This window comes from Dipodomys merriami, unplaced genomic scaffold (genome assembly GCF_024711535.1).
Source record: "Dipodomys merriami isolate MVZ:Mamm:240054 unplaced genomic scaffold, mDipMer1.0.p SCAF_90, whole genome shotgun sequence".
Lineage (NCBI taxonomy): Eukaryota > Metazoa > Chordata > Mammalia > Rodentia > Heteromyidae > Dipodomys > Dipodomys merriami.
The window spans coordinates 274847-292761 of NW_027206513.1; the positions used below are offsets into that span (position 1 = coordinate 274847).

At 51.7% G+C, this 17915-nt stretch overlaps 1 protein-coding gene across 3 annotated transcripts; it reads right to left on the minus strand.

Moving 5' to 3' along the window:
• Positions 1 to 2166: 2166 nt before the first annotated feature.
• Arid5a (AT-rich interaction domain 5A) lies at positions 2167 to 16385 on the minus strand. 3 transcript variants are annotated; one of them, XM_070013373.1, is made up of 8 exons: positions 16295 to 16381; positions 10543 to 10660; positions 7791 to 7906; positions 6782 to 6902; positions 6430 to 6482; positions 5938 to 6035; positions 5522 to 5681; positions 2167 to 5196 (listed from the first exon to the last, which is right to left on the minus strand). In XM_070013373.1, exons 2-8 carry the CDS (start codon positions 10562 to 10564, stop codon positions 3991 to 3993), a joined length of 1776 nt encoding a protein of 591 aa, XP_069869474.1. In that variant the 5' UTR covers positions 10565 to 10660; positions 16295 to 16381; the 3' UTR covers positions 2167 to 3990. The 3 variants fall into 3 exon arrangements, with proteins under 3 accessions (XP_069869474.1, XP_069869475.1, XP_069869476.1); XM_070013374.1 differs by lacking the exon at positions 10543 to 10660 and having other exon boundaries at positions 16295 to 16385; XM_070013375.1 differs by lacking the exons at positions 6782 to 6902; positions 10543 to 10660; positions 16295 to 16381 and having other exon boundaries at positions 7791 to 7821.
• Between the last annotated feature and the right edge of the window lie 1530 nt (positions 16386 to 17915).

A 17915-nucleotide genomic window follows, 5' to 3' on the forward strand; every position in this document is an offset into this window, starting at 1 on the left:
TGTAAGGTAAAGGGCAGGGCAAAGGGTGGCCAAGCAGAACCTTGGGCAGGGAAAGGAGGTGACTCATGTTCATCCCAACTTGAGTTTACACAGCACTTTTACTAAATACCCACAGCTCTGAGGTTAAATGACTCACTTCCATATGAAAGATGAGGAGACAGAGATGGTGGTGCACCTGGTGATACTCAGTGATCTGGTCCACCTGGCAGACACGCTTTGATGCAACAGGCCTTGTCTGCCCTCAGGAGCACAGGCAGGCAGGGAACTCAAGGTCAGCTTCTCTCCTGACAGTTCATCCCAGAACTGAGATTCATTGCTTGAGCCAGCCATGACTCCAACCCTTCTGTACTTTTTATTAAAAAAAAAAAAAGTTTCAGCAAAGATGTATGCTTGTATAATAAGATAGGGAAACCAAGCACCAGTGGCTCATGCCTGTGATCCTAGCTACTCAGGAGGCTGAGACCTAAAGAGTGTGGTTTGAAGCCAGCCTAGTCAGAAAAGTATCTGAGATTCTTATCTCCAATTAACCAGCACAAAGCTGGAAGTAGAGGTGTGGCTCAAGTGATAGAGTTCCAGTCTTGAGCAGAAACTCCAAGTGAGATTGTGAAGCTCTGAGTTCAAGCCCCAGTACCAGCTCACACAAAAATAAACAAATAAAAAGGATAAAGTAGGTGGGGAGAAGTAGGAAACAAAAACATTTCCTGTCCCCCATGTAGGAAATAGAAGTTAAAGACTCCCCTTCTGTGTCAATACCAGGGTTTGAACTCAGGGACTTGTGTTATTGCTAGGCTTTTTTGCTCACCATTGATGTTCTATCAAGTGAGCCACACCCCTAGTCCTGCACTTTGCTGGTTAATTGGAGATGGAGTCTGGTAGATTTTCCTGCCCAGGCTGGTTTTGAACTTCAATTCTCTAGGTATCAGCCTCCTGAGTAAGCAGGATTATAAAGAGCTACTAGTACTTGATCTCTTTTGCTTTTTAACTAGTTTTTCAGATTGGGTCTTGCTCTTTCATTTGCACTGGCCTCAGACCTTGATCCTCCTACCTCAGCCTCCTGAGTAGCCAGGATTACAGGCATGCACCAACATCCCTGACATTTTTTTTCAGGTGTGTATCAGACTCTCACCTCTGCCTAGTTGAGGCTACTAACACAGTGTGATGGAGTACCAACAGAGAAGAGATGCCCATGGTGCTCTCTACACCAGGAAGAGCCAACTCCAGCTCACCAACGGCAGCATCTGAGAGGGACCCAGTACAGACACTCCTACCTCTGCCATGCCTGATGCTCCACTCACTCTACATGCATGAGCCACTCAGGCTCTTTCCTGTCTACATTGGTCTGTCTTTGTTTCTACTGCTTGCAACTAACAGACTGAAGAACTGTCACTGATATACTAAACCTTGGGAAAGCCCAGTCTCTTGGCTACCTGGGCCCTGGCATGAAGCCAGGAATCTCAAGTTGGGCAAGGGAGGCATGAGTCCTTTCTCTCTGTTCTCCTTCTAGCACCCCCGTCCCTTTCTCCCCATGGGAGCCCCACAGAAAGGGCCAAGTGGCTGCAGAGACCCTTGCTGGGGCAGGTGATGCTGGCTTTCCCGTAGTGGTTGGGGTCCCCTGAGAAATTGGGGAGACAGAACTTCCCCTGGAGGCGGCAGAGCATATGCACACCATCATCTGCCTTTGCCAATCTCCAGAACTGAACTCTACCACATTCCAGGACAGGGAGCATTCAAATTATCTTGGTCATTGTGCTGCTGTGCACATACACCTAGAGCAGATGCTGCTCAAACCTCAGGAGTGGGGAGGACAGGGGCCTGAGCTGAGCTGTGCATGGGGAACCCGTGACTCCTCTGAGCTCCTGCTCTGAAGGCCTCTGTACTGCTGATCAGTGCCATTCTCCACATTCTTGCAGTTATTTGCTTAGGAAATTGCCCTGGTCTATCTCAGGACTCAATAGCACAGAAGCAGCCACCTAGTGACTGGACAGCATCAGCATTCCAGCATGAAGAGTGGGACCCAGGGTTCGTGGTATGGGGCTGTTCCTTCAGTTTTGAGCTTGAAAGGGGCTGTCCAAGCAGCAGTCACCACTACTTACCTTAGGAAATGGTTCCATGTAGGATAGAATTCTGGTTATCCAAGAGAAACCCAATAGCCATTTTTCCTTGAAATTATTATTTATTATTATTTGCTAGAGTCCGATGCTCATGAGAGGTGTATTTCCTAGGCCTGCCTCCAGAGGGTGCCACTGTCACAGCACAGAGCAATCTGCAAGCCTTGCTGCCCTACCACCTGCCCCCATTTGTGCGAGTGAGGCCAATGGCACTTTGTAGATGGAGACTCCAGTGACCCTGCCACATAGCAGGCAGGACCTCATGCATAACAGCCTTCACCTGTCCATTATCTGACTCCAGGATCTGCAGCCCAGTTACCAGGACATTTGTCAGGAACCTGGGAAAACTCAAGCGCTCCCCTTCTTTGCCAATCACTGGGCTCCATAGGTTGGGACAGGTTGGAGCAGTGGGCCAGTGCATGAGTCAGGAGCTCAAGGCTGGTCAAGCAGATACTGGCCTCTGGGGAGCATGAGAAAGACCATGCTTGAAGGGTGCCTGTGACTGAGCTCCCATCATAGACAGCTGCCACTGGTACATATTGTGTGGCTTAGCTTGAATTCTGTCATCCTCAGTGCCCCTTCTCATCCTGGCCAGCCTCTCTAGTTGTGAACTAAGGGGGGGAGGATATCACACAAGACTTCCCTGCCCACAGTCCGAGTTTGGAAGCCTGGTGAGTTCCCATGATAGTCAGAGCGGTCTGCTGACCTACATTGGCACAATGCCATCACTTGGGCCATAGTGGTACTGCCTTTCTAGGTACAGGTTTAAAGCTGTTCTGAGGACAGACTTCCTGGAGAACACCTCTGAAAGGGACCCCTTGTCTCTACTGCAGGAAGGAGGGCCCAAGGCTTCAGGGTCTCACATGCCCCTAGAGCCATTTCAGAAACCCCGACACCAAGATGCTTGGGCACAGGACTGATTTTTCGTTTCCCTGTCCATGACCTTTTTCAGTGAATTCAGTGAGTCTTTTGTGTGGGGCAGACAAGGGGCGGGGGGCAAGGGATTGCTGAAGAGCATTCAGCAGCAGGGCTCCCAAATCTGTATCTGCCTCCAGAGCACCTTCATGCTTACACCCTTAAAAGTCCCCTCTTTTTGTGTGTAGTGGCACGTGCTAATAGTCCCAGCTCTGGGGAGATTAAGGCAGGCAGATCTCTTGGACCCAGGAGCTCAAGACCAACATGGGTAACACAGTAAGACTCTTGTCTCGAAACAAGCAACTCCCCTCCCAGTGCTGGCTAGCAGATGCAGGGCACATGTGGTAGAGAATCTGGAGTCTTGCTGTTTAGCCAAGTACTGGAGTCACTCAAGCCTATGCTGGAGCACACCTGCCTGAGGCTTAGCAATCTGGGAGTGGACTGAAGACCCAGGATGCACTGCAAGGCCTACTGAACCACACCCAGGCTGAGATTTGCTGTGGGTCCACTCCTCAGAGGGGTGGTGGCAATGAGGCCCCTAGATGTCATTTGCTTGTCCCCTTTGCTCAGACTGATAACCCCACCCACGAGCCTGGTCCCAGCTCACCTGCACTCACGAGAGTCCTTGTGCATGGCAAGGCTGGGTGCAATCCCACTTTTTATTGGACTTTCTGTGGGCAACTTGGGTTCTTTGAGCTGCCATCTGACTCCCAAGACCCTCACCCAGATCCTGGCCTCTGTTTGGGGGGGGGGGGCGGCATTATCCTCTTCTCAGGTCTTGTCACAACTCAAGCCTCTGGGGCTATTTTCTTGAAACAAATCCAGTTTTCCCATTGCCTCTCCTTGTGCCAGCCTGCCCAGCCCAGGTGTCCTGGACAATGGGCTCCGGCCCAGGGTCTGGGCAGTGGCTGCCCATTTTGGGCCATATCAGACCCTCCACAGCAAAGTACATGCCATAGGTTAGAGCCTATAGCCTGGTGTTGAGGTGGAAGAAGGGGGGTGCTGTGTAGGTAGTGACAGGCGGTATGTGGCAGGCAGATGGAGCAGCACCAAGTCTGTGGCGGAGGGCACTGTCGAAGTAGGTAGGGGGGAAGTGCATCAAGCCAGTGGCCACAGGTGAGTGGCTTGTGGCCAGGAAGTGGGCTGGGAAGGCTGGGATGACCAGGGGGCTGAAGGGGAGTGTGGCCTGGCCTTTCAAATGCTCTGGGGTGCCAGCAAAGTTGAGCGGGCAATGCAACATGGTACCCCTGTAGGCCTCTGGGGCAGCAGGCCCCAGGCCTGGGCCCAGCAGGCAGGAGACAGCCAGGCCAGGTGCTGTAGGCTTAACCCCACATTCCTTGGTATCCACTTCCTTCAGAAATGGAGTCACTGCCCTCAGTTTTTTACCACCATGGGTAAAACCATCTTCTTCCAGGCTGCGCTTGTGGCCAAGGCCTGAGATGTTGTGGTGGGTAGACAGGGGCAAGAGGCTTTCAGCGGTGCCCTTGGCCATGGGGGACACCCAGCAGGCTTTGGGCTTAGGGTAGAAGCTGCTCTTCCTGGAACTGCTTTTCTGGAATGCAGAGGGGCGGCTGGCATCCCCACCCCACCCCAGCTGGGGCTCTTGGGTTGGTAGCCCCTCCTCTTTGCTAGAAGGCCCCAGGAGTACTCTGTCTTTCAGGCTGGAGAAGTCCCAGGGGTGCTGGCTGACAGGCTTCAGAACTCCGGTAGGGTAGGCGTGGAAACAGCCTGTGAAGATGGGGGCGGTGGGGCAGGGCCCTGCCTGAACCTCAGCCTTGACGCTGCTCCCAGGGGCCTGCAGTCTCTCCTGAGGGGTCAGCTGGTGCTCTGAGTGCTCAGCTAGCCCTCTGAGGGTCTGAGGACTCTCTGGGGCCTCCCTTTCAGAGCCATCTGCCCCATGGCGACAGCCCTCCTCGTGGCACTGCAAGGCCTCGACTTTGCTGACCTGGGCCAGGAGCTTCTTTTTGGCCAGTGGTGACATGATGCCATGTGTCCCTTTGTAGTAGAAGTCGGACAGGAATCGCTTGTAGGCTTCAGGACAGCTGCTGGTACCTACGAAAGGCAGGGAGGGCCCAGAGGCTGGATCTGGCTGCTTCATGCTGTCTTTAGAGGGCCCCTGGCTAGGAAGCTGTGCCAGGTCAGTAGCATCTGTGTTGGTCTTTTCTGGAATCATCTAGAATGAGAAAAATCCTTGCCTTAGGGATGGGCCTTGCATCCTACCCTAGGAACCTGGATGCAGCAGAGTTTTCGGGGTGCCCAGGACCCTTGTTAGTCTTTACAGCAAAAGTTTCACAAAGTGCCCTGTCCTATGGGTGGATACAGCCTAGAATCCAGACATAGCGCTTGATGACTGAATGTGAGCTGGGCTTTAAAGGACCTAGGGCAAGGACAGGCCCTAGCAGCGGGCACTGAATGTTTCAAGCAGGGAGCCTGGCAGAGACAGCCAGGCAGGTAGGAGAGCTGCAAGAAGTCAAGAGGGGCAGCGGGTCAACACTCACCAGGCCCACCTGCCTCTCCTCCTTGGCCTTCTTCAGTCTCTCTGTGGCCCCATCATCCCCCCGGTGCTCCTTGGCCATCTTGTATTGTTTCCTGGGCTTGGAGGGGGGCAGTGGCTTGTCATCCTCGCCTTTCAGGTGCCGCACATATGGGAGGACCAGCCTGAGGAGAAGTCAGTGTGACCACAGGAAGCTGGTGGTCATCCCACACGGCTTGACCTCTGGCTCTATCCATGCCCTTCTGGTTCCCCATCACTACTACCATCAGGAATGTCCCCTACGGTGTCCCCAGGCCCCACCCTGACAGTACACACAGCTGACCACCGCTCCTCCTCCCGTGGCTACACAATTCCTGGCCCAGCTGAGGACTCAATGCACTGAGCCTTCTACCCAGGGAGATTGTGGTACATCCTGCATACCTCTCGTAGTGGCGACGTGTGCAGGTGGCTGCACTTGTGCTGCCAGGGCTGCCTCCCAGCTCGTCATACACGTTCTTCCAGAGGCGGCGACCCGTCACCTGCAAAGGTCATCATGTGAGACAGTGCCACCTAGTGGCAGGGTCCTTGAAACCCCAGATTCCCCCCTGCAGGGATGGGGGCGGCTAAGTGGGATGCTAAAGGGGACCACGCAGCACCCACCAATCTTTTCTCCCAAGGACCGCTTGACTACTAGCCCAGGCAAGTTTTGAGGAAAGGAAGGCACCACAGATGGGGAAGAAAAGAAAAACTCTGCTTGGAGCAGCGAGGCACCGGCAGGCAGGTTAGGTCCCTGCTCCCTGCAGCATGCAAGGGCTGGGATTGGGGACTCCGGCTCTTCCTTTCTCGTGGACAGCTAACGTTCCCCTTCCCCAGCTCGCCCTGGGGTGCAGCTGGAGATGTGGCATAGTGAGAGCCAGAATGAGCCTTCCTTACCAGCTCGTAGGCCCCCAGCTTCTCCACTGCCTTGTAGATCTTCCACAGGTTAACTAGAGGAAAGAAGGACCAGGCCAGCTTTCAGCCTCTGCAGAAGGTGGGGGCAGCCTGCAGCCCCTTACACACCCAGACAGGCCAATAACACAGCGGGCAGACTGGTCCAGTGAGTACCTCACTGGCCCAGTGGCCAAGAGGCTGTTCCAGTGGCTCCACCCATTGCCAGCCCTAAGCCTACAGGGAGGCACCTTTCTGTTTGCAGCCCCTGTATGTCAGCATCCAGAGTTCCCCATTGCCCTGGCTAGGTGAGGATCCCTGCCGGGCCCCCCTCCCTGCCTGCACCCCAGGGACGCACTCTGCTTGAAGCCGAGATGGGGCACCCTCTCGATGGGCGTGTGTCGCTCCTTCATGAACTTGTAGAGGCTGACCAGGAAGGCCTGCTCCTCCTCCCGCTCCCCGCCTGCCTCGGGGGAGTCCTGGGGAGAGAACAGGAGGAGTGGGGATGGACCCCAGTTGGTAGGTAGCTGGACATGTGGGCACCATTGGCTGTGAGGAGAGGTGCCTGGCCCCAACCCCAGGCTCCCTGAGAGCACCTAGCCTCCTGTCCTGGACTGCGGTCATCTTTCTTTGGTCACACAAACACAGGCATCAGCTTAGTGACCAGGACTCAGGACAGGGCTGGAGTCCAGAGCTCCATGGGAGTCTAACAGCCAAGGAGGGCTGAAAGCAGCCACAAGGGCAGCCTTGCCTTCTCTAAGCTGTTTCTTTATCTTGTTTTTGATTTTACATCTCCATCTTGGCTTCTCCAGCAGCCTGAGTTCCTGGAACACAGGCTTAGTGTCCTGTCGCCCTGGGGTACAAGTTAAAGGAACAAGGGTATTGGATTCTTCTGGGGCTGTGGGCCTACTCCATGAGGCCTGCATCCCCCAGAGGGGATGCTTCCATGCTATCAGCTTGGATGGATAGATGGAAATGTAGTTCTACATCTTAGAGTGAATAGTGCATATTCTGTTTTCCCTTCTCCTTCCTTCCTTCCTTCCTTCCTTCCTTCCTTCCTTCCTTCCTTCCTTTCTTCCTTTTTCTTCCTTTCTTGCTTTCTTTCCTATCTTTCTTTTCTTTTTTATTTCTTTCGGTACTGAAGTATTTGAAAAGCAAGTTCCAAGGCCGAAACTCATTGCCACAGGGGACATGTGAGTCCTCTGCCCGTCCAGCATCCAGCTCCTGTACCTTTTGAATGGGCCCTAGCTGTCTGCAGAATGTGTGGTAGGAGCACATTTCCCTCCCCAGAGCTCAAGATGTCTCCAGATTCCACTTGCAGGCCAGGCTGAAAATGTAGAAGAGGCCCGAGGAGTCTCCTAACTCACCTCCTGCTGGACGGGGCTCTGGCTCCTGCTCTGCTCACCATCGGGTTTAGGGGACACAGGGAGTTCCAAGGAGTCACTCTCCTCTGATTGTTTCCTTTTCCCTTTGGCAGAGGGTGCTGTCAGGAGAGAGGAAAGAAAGAGAGGAAAGGACACATGGGATGCATGTAGCATGCATGTAGCTGCAATGGGCTAGAGGAGGGGAAAGTCTTTAGCTCTTCCATCCAGTGTCACTTGCCCGTCATTCCTGAATGCAGTTGGACTCTTCCTTTACACAACACACAGACACACACCCCATCACCACCATCATCCAGCAACAGCTTGTCCTGGCCTAGTGGATCTTCTCCCCTGTCATTGCCCACATCTGAGGGAAACCCTTTAAGTTTCATCAGGGTCAATCTGAGGAGGCCAGGTGGAGCATAATGATCAGCCCGTGTTCAGGCAGAAAGTTTCACAGCAGCTCAACAGCATTGGGGAGACTGCCAATGCCCTCATGTCTGTGGACTTCCATAGCACCACACAATTGTCCCTCCAAGAATAATCCAGATGAAAACAAGTAATAAATTGTGAGCTACTAGACATTTCCTTGAGTAGGCAGAGTGCTTCTGCTCCTACTTGGGCCTCCTGCTGTCCTCTCTGTGACTCTTCAGTCCCCTCCTAACAAGTCCCTTCCTCCTCCAGGTGGCTTTGGCCAGCCTACTCCTCGTCTTAGCCTTGGCTACTCACAGCCATCCTGATGGACTACCTGTCATTTGTCTAGCTCCTCAATATCCACCCCCACCATCCAAGTAGGCACCAGATAAGCCTACTTGCAAGGTTCAACCATGCAAAAGGGGCCATGCATTCCACTCTACTTAGGGAAACCAATGGGTTGCAAAAATGCAATTCCTTTGCCATTCCAAAAATCACAACCATTGGAAACTGCCTCAAGCCATGAAGCAGGCTGGCAGAGCAAATCTGGCATCAGGAACTCACATCATTTTTTTCTCTTTTTTTGAGACGATTTCACTAAGTATGTAACTGGCCTCAAACCCTCAATCTTCCTGCCTTGACCTCCCAAGTGCTGGGATTATAGGCACGTACAACATCTATTTTTCTGTACTAGGGATCAAACCCTGGGACTTGTGCATATTCTATTCAATTCCCACTCTACTATTCTACCACTGAGCTCCACTATGCAGTCCACTTTGGCCTCAAACTCTCAATCCTGCCTCTGAGTGCTGGGATTACAGGCATGGACCACTATGTCTAGCCTAGACAACTTTTTCTTTTGTTTTTTCCTCTTCCTTTTTTTTTTCTTTTGCTTCTTGTTTATCTGTTATGGACAGGTCCTTACTCCTGATCCACAAGAAATCCCTATTGATAGAAACTGTAGGATTTCCTCCTCCATCCCAGATAAATGAATGTTTTTAGATCAGGGTGTTTTAGTCAATCCTGGGCAGACAAGTTTGTGAGACTCCATCTCAAAAATAAGCCTGGTGCCGGTGGCTTATGCCTGTAATCCTAGCTACTCAAGAGGCTGAGATCTGAGGACCGTGGTTCAAAGCCAGCCCAAGCAAGAAAGTCTGTGAGACTCTTTTTTTGTCGGTTGTGGGGCCTGAACTCTGGGCCTGGGGGTTGTCCCTAAGCTCTTCAGCTCAAGGCTAGCACTCTACCACTTGAGCAACAGCGCCACTTCCAGCTTTTTCTGCTTATGTGGTGCTAAGGAATTGAACCCAGGGTCTCATGCATGCAAGGCAAGCACTCTACCACTGAGCAACCTTCCCGGCTCCCACGAGACTCTTAGCTCCAATAAACCACCAGAAAACTGGAAGTAGTGCTGTGGCTCAAGTGGTAGAGCACTTGCCTTGAGCTGAAGAGCTGAGGGACAGCACCCAGACCCAGAGTTCAAGCCCCACAACCACCACCAACAACAAAATAATAATCAGCAAAAAGCTTGGCTGAAGGTATGACTCAAGTGGTAGAGCCATGAGCAAAGGAATTAAGCAAGAGCACAAGGACCTGATTTCAAACCTCAGTACTAGAAAAATAAAATAAGGCTGGAAATGTGGCTTAGTGGTAGAGTGCTTTCCTAGCATGCAGGAAGCTCTGGTTTCGATTCCTCAATATCACATCAACAGAAAAAGCCAAAAGTGGTACTATGGCTCAAATGGTAGAGTGCTAGCTTTTAGCAAAAGAAGCTCAAGGACAGTGCCCAGGCCCTGAGCTCAAGTCCCAGGACTGGCAAAAAAAAAAAATTTTAAATAAAATAAAATGTCTTTAGGAACATAAACACACACTAACACCATCCAGAGGGCTGGAGGCATAAAGATCTTCAGGATCTTTGTTTTCTGTGATAGCTCCATCTGCTACTGCTTACTCACTTTGTCTAGGTCCTTGGCTCAATGTCCTTGGCTCTCTCATGCACATTCTGTCACTTAGTCCCAGGAGAGTTCCCGTTGAAAGAGGGGGAAACAATCAAGAGAGGTCAAGTGGCTTGTCTCCCTGAGGAACCAGGACTCAAAATGAAGTCTGTCTGACTACAGGTCCATTAGCAAAACCCTGATAAGGAGTCCATTTATACCAGGAGAGACATCCGTCCTGAGGCCCATCAAAGACAGAGACTCAGTCACCCTCTTTGCTGGTTTCAGTCATTCAGTTCACACCAGTCTCCAGAAATGCTGGGTTAACAACTGGCGTTAAGCCTGATGCCTTTCCAACCAAGTTCTCAGTCCTTTCCTCCAATATAGAAGAGAGGCAATGAGCTCTTTGTTACCTTGCTTGCCTGTCCACTCCATATGTCCTGTCTTCTCTCCCTTACTTCTTGCTGCCTCACATCCTAGCCATGGTCAAGGAAGGATTTCCACCTGAGTGTTCCTGAGCATGATGGGTTCCTTGCAAATTAGATACAAACAGAATGGCATGTTGGTGTCCATCGGGCTTCAGATCAATAGGTGGTTGGACTATCACTCATCTAGGAATGTATTTTAATAAATTTATTTATTTATTTATTTATTAACTTATTTATTTTGTCAGTTGTTTGGCTTGAACTCTGGGCCTGGGCACTGTCCCTGAGCTCTTCATCTCAAGGTAAGCATTCTATCACTTGAGCTACAGCACCACTTCCCTGGGAATGTGTTTTAAAGACTGACCTTTCAGGTCCTATAAGGGGTATCGTGAGAGTCTACCCCACAGGGATCCCAGTGGGTTATCAGATTTGAGTTCTGGAGTTTGTGAACTCTGCCTAGGCTGTGCTCAGGAAAAATATCCTGGAGTTGGGCACTCAGGTTACCTGGAAAGGAGGTCACCAATCCAAGCTGTTTTAACCCTAGATGGGAAAGCGATCAGAGCTCCTGCCTCCTGCCTCCCAGGGAAACACACTCTCTCTGTTCTGAGTCCCCAAATGAACTTGGTCTCCATTCTCTTCCAGTCGGGGCTAGCGCTCTTTCTGTCCTGGCAGTGCCTTCTGGGTGCCCACTTCTGCAGAAGAGGAGGCAGAGAGACACGTCTCCCTCTTCCAGGTGTCTTCTGTCTAGTGCTGACCTGCCCTAACCCCACCTTTACCCAACTCATTCATAAATCTCATTGCCATGTAAATCTTCATTTGTAAAAAGGGTTCTGATGAAAATTAAGTTTGATATCCACTGTTAAAGACATGGAAGGGGGGGCATTTTCTGGCCTGCCCAGCTCATAGCTCATGAGGAGCCCAAGCATGTAATGGTGAGCTAGGCCCCACTTCTGGTTCTAAAAGGGAGGGAAGGGAATTATGAAGCTGGTGATCCCACAGTCCAGCCTCTCCCTACCTGCAGAGGCTGGAGAAATCCACCTGTCCCTGGGTGCCATGAGTCATGTTACTCAGTGTCTTGCTCCCAGCTTGTATGGAAGGTTCCTTCCAAGACAAGACCTCAGTGTCCCAGGGTTGGATCAAGATTAAAAAATAAAAGAAGCCTCTTCTCACAAGAATGTCCTTCAGGCCTGACTTTTTCAGTCCACAAAACAGTAATGATAATGGGGATTGGTGTTCCAATATTTACTTGTAACACACCTAGAATCTACATCTGGTGGCGGTGGGATGTGAGACATGGAGATTTACCCATATCCCCCCACCCCCACATATACACTAGTTAGGGTGTCAGTACTCTCTGAGTGACCCCTCTCTCCCAGTAACATTCCTGAAATGTTACTTCCCCACAATCCCACTGCAAATAAGGAGCCCCTTTGGAACTATTTCTACACTTTCTGTTCTGTTTCCATTCACTGTGGAATGCTGGTAGCTTTATGAAACAATTTGTTATTCAGAGGGCAAGTCTCTCATTATTGCTCTCTTTTTAAAATATTCCACCTGGAGCTGGGATGTAGCTCAGTAGCAAAGTGCTTGCCTAGCAAATGCAACATCCTAGATTTAATACTCAGTACTAAAACAAAAAACAAACAAATAGTTAAAAAAAAACCATCAAAAAATTCATCTGAACTTTAGGATAATGTGGCCATATTTTCTACAAAATGAATAAATGAGTAAATTAATAAATAAATATACCAGTGGGGTTTTGATGGAATGGCATTTGCAGTTAGAAGCTACTTTGAGGAAAAATGATAGTTTTGTCAATGTACCCTTCTTTTTAAGACCACATGTCTCCACTAGTTCAGGGAGCCCTCTGAGGTTGGCAGAAGTTCCTTCCTGGGCCCTGTGTCCTTCCCACCTAATTTATTCCTACTTTGATCCTAGAATTTTGTGCAGTTAGACAATAGTACTAGAAAAGCCGTGATACTCAACATAGGACTGTACTCCACAAGCCCCTTCCACTTCTCATCCACTGCAGTCAGGAAGACCAAGGGAGATGGGATACTGGGCCAGAAGATGAGCCTGTACCCAGCCCAACCTAGGCATCATGTGGGTGGGGCAGGGAGAATTGCCCAAGCCCCTCATGGGTTATGACTTTGATGTCTGCCCAGCTCCATGGCTTGTGAATGAGGCAGCTCAACCTTCACATCCTAAACTACAGCAAAGGGCTTCCATTCAGTCACTCACTGTAAGTAGAGCATGCTCCTAAAAGTAAGTTCCTTCCCTTTATAAACCACAGGTCTACCATCACTCAAAGAAATGTTCTGGCCAGCCTTGGACAAGGCATCTTATAAGTGCTTTCCTGAATCACCCCAGCCCAGGGATGATTAACAGACTTCATACCTGAGGCTCAGACAGGTTCAACAGTTTGCCTCAGGCTACACAGCTGTCCAGTGGCAGAGCTATGATTCTGAATCAGAGAAATTGGACTGTTCCAAGATACCAAATCCCAACATTTAGAGCTTTCTGAATGTAGGCTAAGGGTACAAAGTTTCCCACTTTTCCTGTGTGGATCTGTATCCGTCTGTCACTCTGCTAACATGAGCAGGTTTGTATAAAAGCTCAATTGGCCAGACCCAAGGTGGGAAGGAGCAAACCTCTACCACTGTAAATCCACATCCCTGGCCTCATAGACCCCCAGGGCCCTGGGGTCTCTCACTAATCTTCCTTCATAGGAGAAGAATGATGGATAGTTACTGAGAATCCCTTAAGGAATTCCCACCTGATACAAGGGCTGCTTCTGGCCGGGGCTCAGCCTACCTGGGACAAGCGACAGGGGATCTATGCAAAGGGAAGAAAGTGAAGACAGTGGGGGCTCCCAGTGGTAGAGTCACTGAACATAACTCAAGATGTCTCCCCTGGGCTTATCCATGGCAGAAGTTGGATAGGAACAGCATGGAGGCCATGGGGAAATCACACCCCCTGTGTGTCTGTCCTCTAGCCCTTTCAGACAAGAGCTGAAATCAGATGAGACTGGGCAGGAGGAGGAGAGTGCTGGGAACCACACAGGCGCATCATTTACCAAGTCTGCCACTGGAAGATGTGTGTGCTGGCCTAATGGCCAGTATTCTAAGCAGAAGAAAGCATGAAATGACGCTCCCCCACAAACTACAATGGAGCCTGTGTGTGCACACCTCCTCAATGAGATCTGAACCAGCAGGTCCTGTCCAGCCCCCCCCGCCCCCCCCCCCCCCCCCCCCGTAGCTTACTACACCAAAGAACTCTCTAAACATCAGCTTGGGTATTTGGGATGAGCCTATTTGATCTCAAATACTCTTGACGTCCAGAGAGGACCAGAGCCTAGCCCAAGACCACATAGCTTTGAGCTGACCTACAGGCTGAGTGTGGGTACCCCTTACCCTCCCTCTCTTTTTCTTGCCTGTCCCACTCCCTCTCGGTATGATAGGAAGGAAGTGACACTTCCTTTCATGAAAAGTCACTGACTAGGAAGATTGCGTAGATTACAACAATAATTGCAACAACTGTCTCAATAACAACCAGCAGACATGGACCCACCCCCTTGCCTGAGGTTGTTGGCTTAAGTTTCTCTTAGCTCCAGCTGGAATGGAAACAAAGACAGCCTTTGAAGCAGCCAGTCCACTCTGTGGCCCAGGAGCAGTCTGCCTGGCAGTCTGCTGCTGGGGCTTGCTCCAGTGGGTGGGTTAGGAAAGGGAGCTGCTAAAAGCCAGCACTGAGGACAGACAAGCTGGACATACCCTGCGGACCTAGCATATAACACCAGCCACAGCCCAGCCTCCACACCTCGGCTCGGGGTGGGGGAGAGGGACGTGAAGGATCTGTAAGCAGCTTGGGCCAAGGCAACAGCTCAGAGAGGTGACAAAAGCACAGGGCATGGTAGCACCAAATGTGAGAGTACTCATTTCCAGGCCCCACGGCCACTCAGCTCTGGGATGTCCTAAAAGATCCTATTCCAGGATAGGTTGAACCCCTACCATCTCTCCCCACCCAGTGTGGGTGATGTTTGATGGTAATAGTAACAATTCCATCTATGGATAAACCCCCTACCACCAAGGGGAAACAAGACTCAGAGGTGCTAAGTGTCCCAACCACACAGCCAGAACCCCTGCAAGGGGCACCCTAACCCCTCAGCTTTTCCACTTCCCTTGTACAACCCCACCACACTGTGGCCCTCCAAGTCCCTTGCACCAGCCTAAGAGGGACTGTGGGCCACTCCAGGGCAGTTTTCCACCCAGGAAACAGAAGACCATAGGGAAAGAGGGGCAAGGAGCCTTGGCGGCTTGTCCCTCACTGCTAGACTTGGTTTCCCTGCCTCAGATTCTCTGACTGTAAATCAAAACTAGAGGGGCTTGATTCTAAAGCCCTTTCTTCCTCTGTCATGTCAAGTTCTAGTTCCTAGGTAGTCAGACTGGACTCTACAACTCAGCTCTGTAGGGAACGGACCATCTCTCCCACTTTTCCCTCCCCTGGCACAATTAGTACAGAGACCCTCACATGTTCATCCGTTCCCCACAGTGGGATCGGGCAGGGGGCAAGAAGCACCTGTTTCCTTTGTGAGATTCTTTGTCCTGTGGATCTTTCCACGCAGGCCCAAGGCCCCAAAGCTTGCCTTTGTACAAAGGTAAGGTGAATAGGCCATTATAAGGACACTGGGACCTCCCTAAGCCCTTGGGTTTCCTGAATCCAGGTCGCCAGCATGGGTAGGAGTGGAGGGCGGTGAGACCCCCCCACCTGGATAACTCTTAGTGTGGAATATTGGGGATGTGTGGCCTGGGTTGCGCCCCCAGGCAAGGCCGACTGCAAGGCGGGTCGTGTTCCTAGCATGCCAGCAGCCTGCGCTTCAGCCCTCTGCCTCCTCCCCGCATCACCATCAATGCCACAGCCTGTCCCTTCCGAAGACACGGTAGAAAAGAAGGGGGAAGTCAGGGAAAAAAAGAGGAGCGCAAAGGAAAACGTCCTGCCTCCAGCTGGGATGGGGGGGGGGGCGTGAAGAGGAGATCAGAAAGGCGAGGAGAACGAAGAAAAGCACTAGAAACCCGACCAACCAGCAGCGCCGAAAGAGGAACCGTGCATTCTTCAAAGCGCATCGAGCAAGTTCTTCAAATACCCGCGAAGTCACTTTCAGGAAACGGCGGCCGGCGTGGAAAGCGCCCCGCGCCCAGCGGCCCCTGCGGGCCCCGGACGCCTGCGGGCCCCGGACGCCCGCAGGCCGCGTCGGCGGGTTCTGAGAAGCCCGGGGATGTCACGGGGGAGGGGACAGAGCGGCCGGAGGCAGAGGAACTGCTGCTGACAGCTGTCACAACAAATTAGCTGAGCCCAGCTCGAGACTGAAACCGCGGCAGGAAGTGGGAAGACAGAACCGTCCGGGGCTCGGTGAAATTTCAGTCCGGAGACGCCGACGAGAGTTTCGAGATAAACGCCCGGGAAGCCCCTGACCGCCCCAACTTTTTCTTTTCTGTCTTTCCTTTTCTCGGAGAGCGCGCGCGAAGACACCCAAGCCTCCCGCCCCGCGCCGGGCGGGCTGCCAGCGCCCCGACCCGCGCTCCCTCCGCGGACCCCGGCCCCGCGAGCCCACCTCCCGTCCCCTCAGCCCCCCAAGGGCGGTCCCACCTCCTTGAGGGCCAAAAGAGACCCGCCGCCGCGAGCTTCGCCTCACCCCCCCACCGACCCCCCGCTTCCCCCCCGCCCCGGCCTCGGTGCTGCTTACCCATGGCCGGGCGAGGTCCTGCGCCGCCCGTCCGGAGACCCTGGACCCGGGACAGCACTCTCGACCCCGCGCTCCCGGTGCTGACTGACTCCGGGCGTCACACTCCAGCCGCTCTTCGAAGCCCCGCCCCCTCAGGGCACCGCCCCCATCCGCTCCAGGTTTCTATTGGTGAGTCCTATTTTTTCAGGCGGGACAGGTGTCCGCCCCCTGAGCCCGGTCACGCCTGGGAGTTGTAGTGTGCGCGAAAGTGAAGACGAGCTAGAATTACTAGCTCTCTCTCTCTCTCTCTCTCTCTCTCTCTCTCTCTCTCTCTCTCTCTCTCTCTCTCTCTCTCTCTCTCTCTCTCTCTCTCTCTCTCTCTCTCTCTCTCTTTCTCCCTCCCTTTCTTTCCTCCCTGTCTTTCCTCCCTGTCTTTCTTTCTTTTGTTCTCCCTTCCTCCCTTTCTTTCTTACCTTTTTTTCTTTTTTTCCGGTCGTGGGGCCTGAACTCCTGGCCTGGACGCTGTCCCTCAGCTCTTCAGATCAAGGCTAGCACTCTACCACTTGAGCCACCACTTCGGTTTTCTGGTGGTTCATTGACGATTAGAGTCTCACAAACTTTCCTGCCCGGGTTGGCTTTGAACCCCGATCCTCAGATCTCAGCCTCCTGAGTAGCTAGGATTACAGGTGTGAGCCACGGCACCTGGCTGGCTGGCTTGTTTCTTTCTTTCTTTCTTTCCTTCCTTCCTTCCTTCCTTCCTTCCTTCCTTCCTTCCTTCCTTCCTTCCTTCCTTCCTTCCTTCCTTCCTTCCTCTTGTTGTGCTGGTAGCAGAGCTTGAACTCAGGGCCTAGGCACTGTCCCTTAGCTTTTTCACTCCAGGTTAGTGCTTTACCACTTTGTCTTTTTGGTGGTTAATTTGGAGATAACATTCTCAGAGTTTCCTGCCTGGGCTAGCTTTGAATCTTAATCCTCAGATCTCAGCCTCCTGAGTAGCTAGGAGTACAGACATGAGCTACTGGTACACAATTAGCTGTTCTAGTTATTTTTTAGATAAGGTATCACTCTTTGCCCAGGTCAGCCTGGACAGATATCCTCACTTCCTGCTCTAGCTAGGATAACAAGTATTACCATACCATGCCCAGATTTTTCTGTTGAGAGAGGGAGTTCTTGAATTTTTTTTTTCTTTTTGGTCAGGGCTGATGTTGAATTGATATCCTCTTGATATGAGTTTCCCAAGTAGCTAGGGTTACAAGTAAGCCACCATTCCAGGTACTATGAGTTGATTTGTAAGGCCAGCACTTGCAGATTTGGTAACAGAAATCTTATTGCCAGTATTTAGCAGCTGCCCAAGCAATGACTACAGTGTTGATTGTGCCCTTCACTTCCACAATGAGAAGCTACTCCTACTTCCAGGACAGCTGAAGTTGTGGTAGAGCCACTGATAGGATGTCATCAGGATGCTTCATAGGCTTTTGAGTCTCACTTTTGTCTATTCTGTAAGGATCACTGGATTATGCATGAGACCAGGTTCGGTGTGGAGACCTGAATGCTGCCCTTGGGGTCACGTCTGGGCAATTCCTCCCTCCTGGGTTTGATAGCTGGATTCAGAACTTACTACCTTATCATCCAGGCAGCCAAGCAC

Excerpts from the sequence above, each read along its gene's own strand:
- Arid5a (XM_070013373.1), bottom strand. The coding sequence starts at position 10,564 with ATGGAGTGGACAGGCAAGCAAG. Across the intron at positions 7,907-10,542 it reads GGAGTGGACAGGCAAGCAAG|CACCCTCTGCCAAAGGGAAA; the intron begins GTAACAAAGAGC and ends CTCTCCTGACAG. Across the intron at positions 6,483-6,781 it reads CCATCTCGGCTTCAAGCAGA|TTAACCTGTGGAAGATCTAC; the intron begins GTGCGTCCCTGG and ends TCTTTCCTCTAG.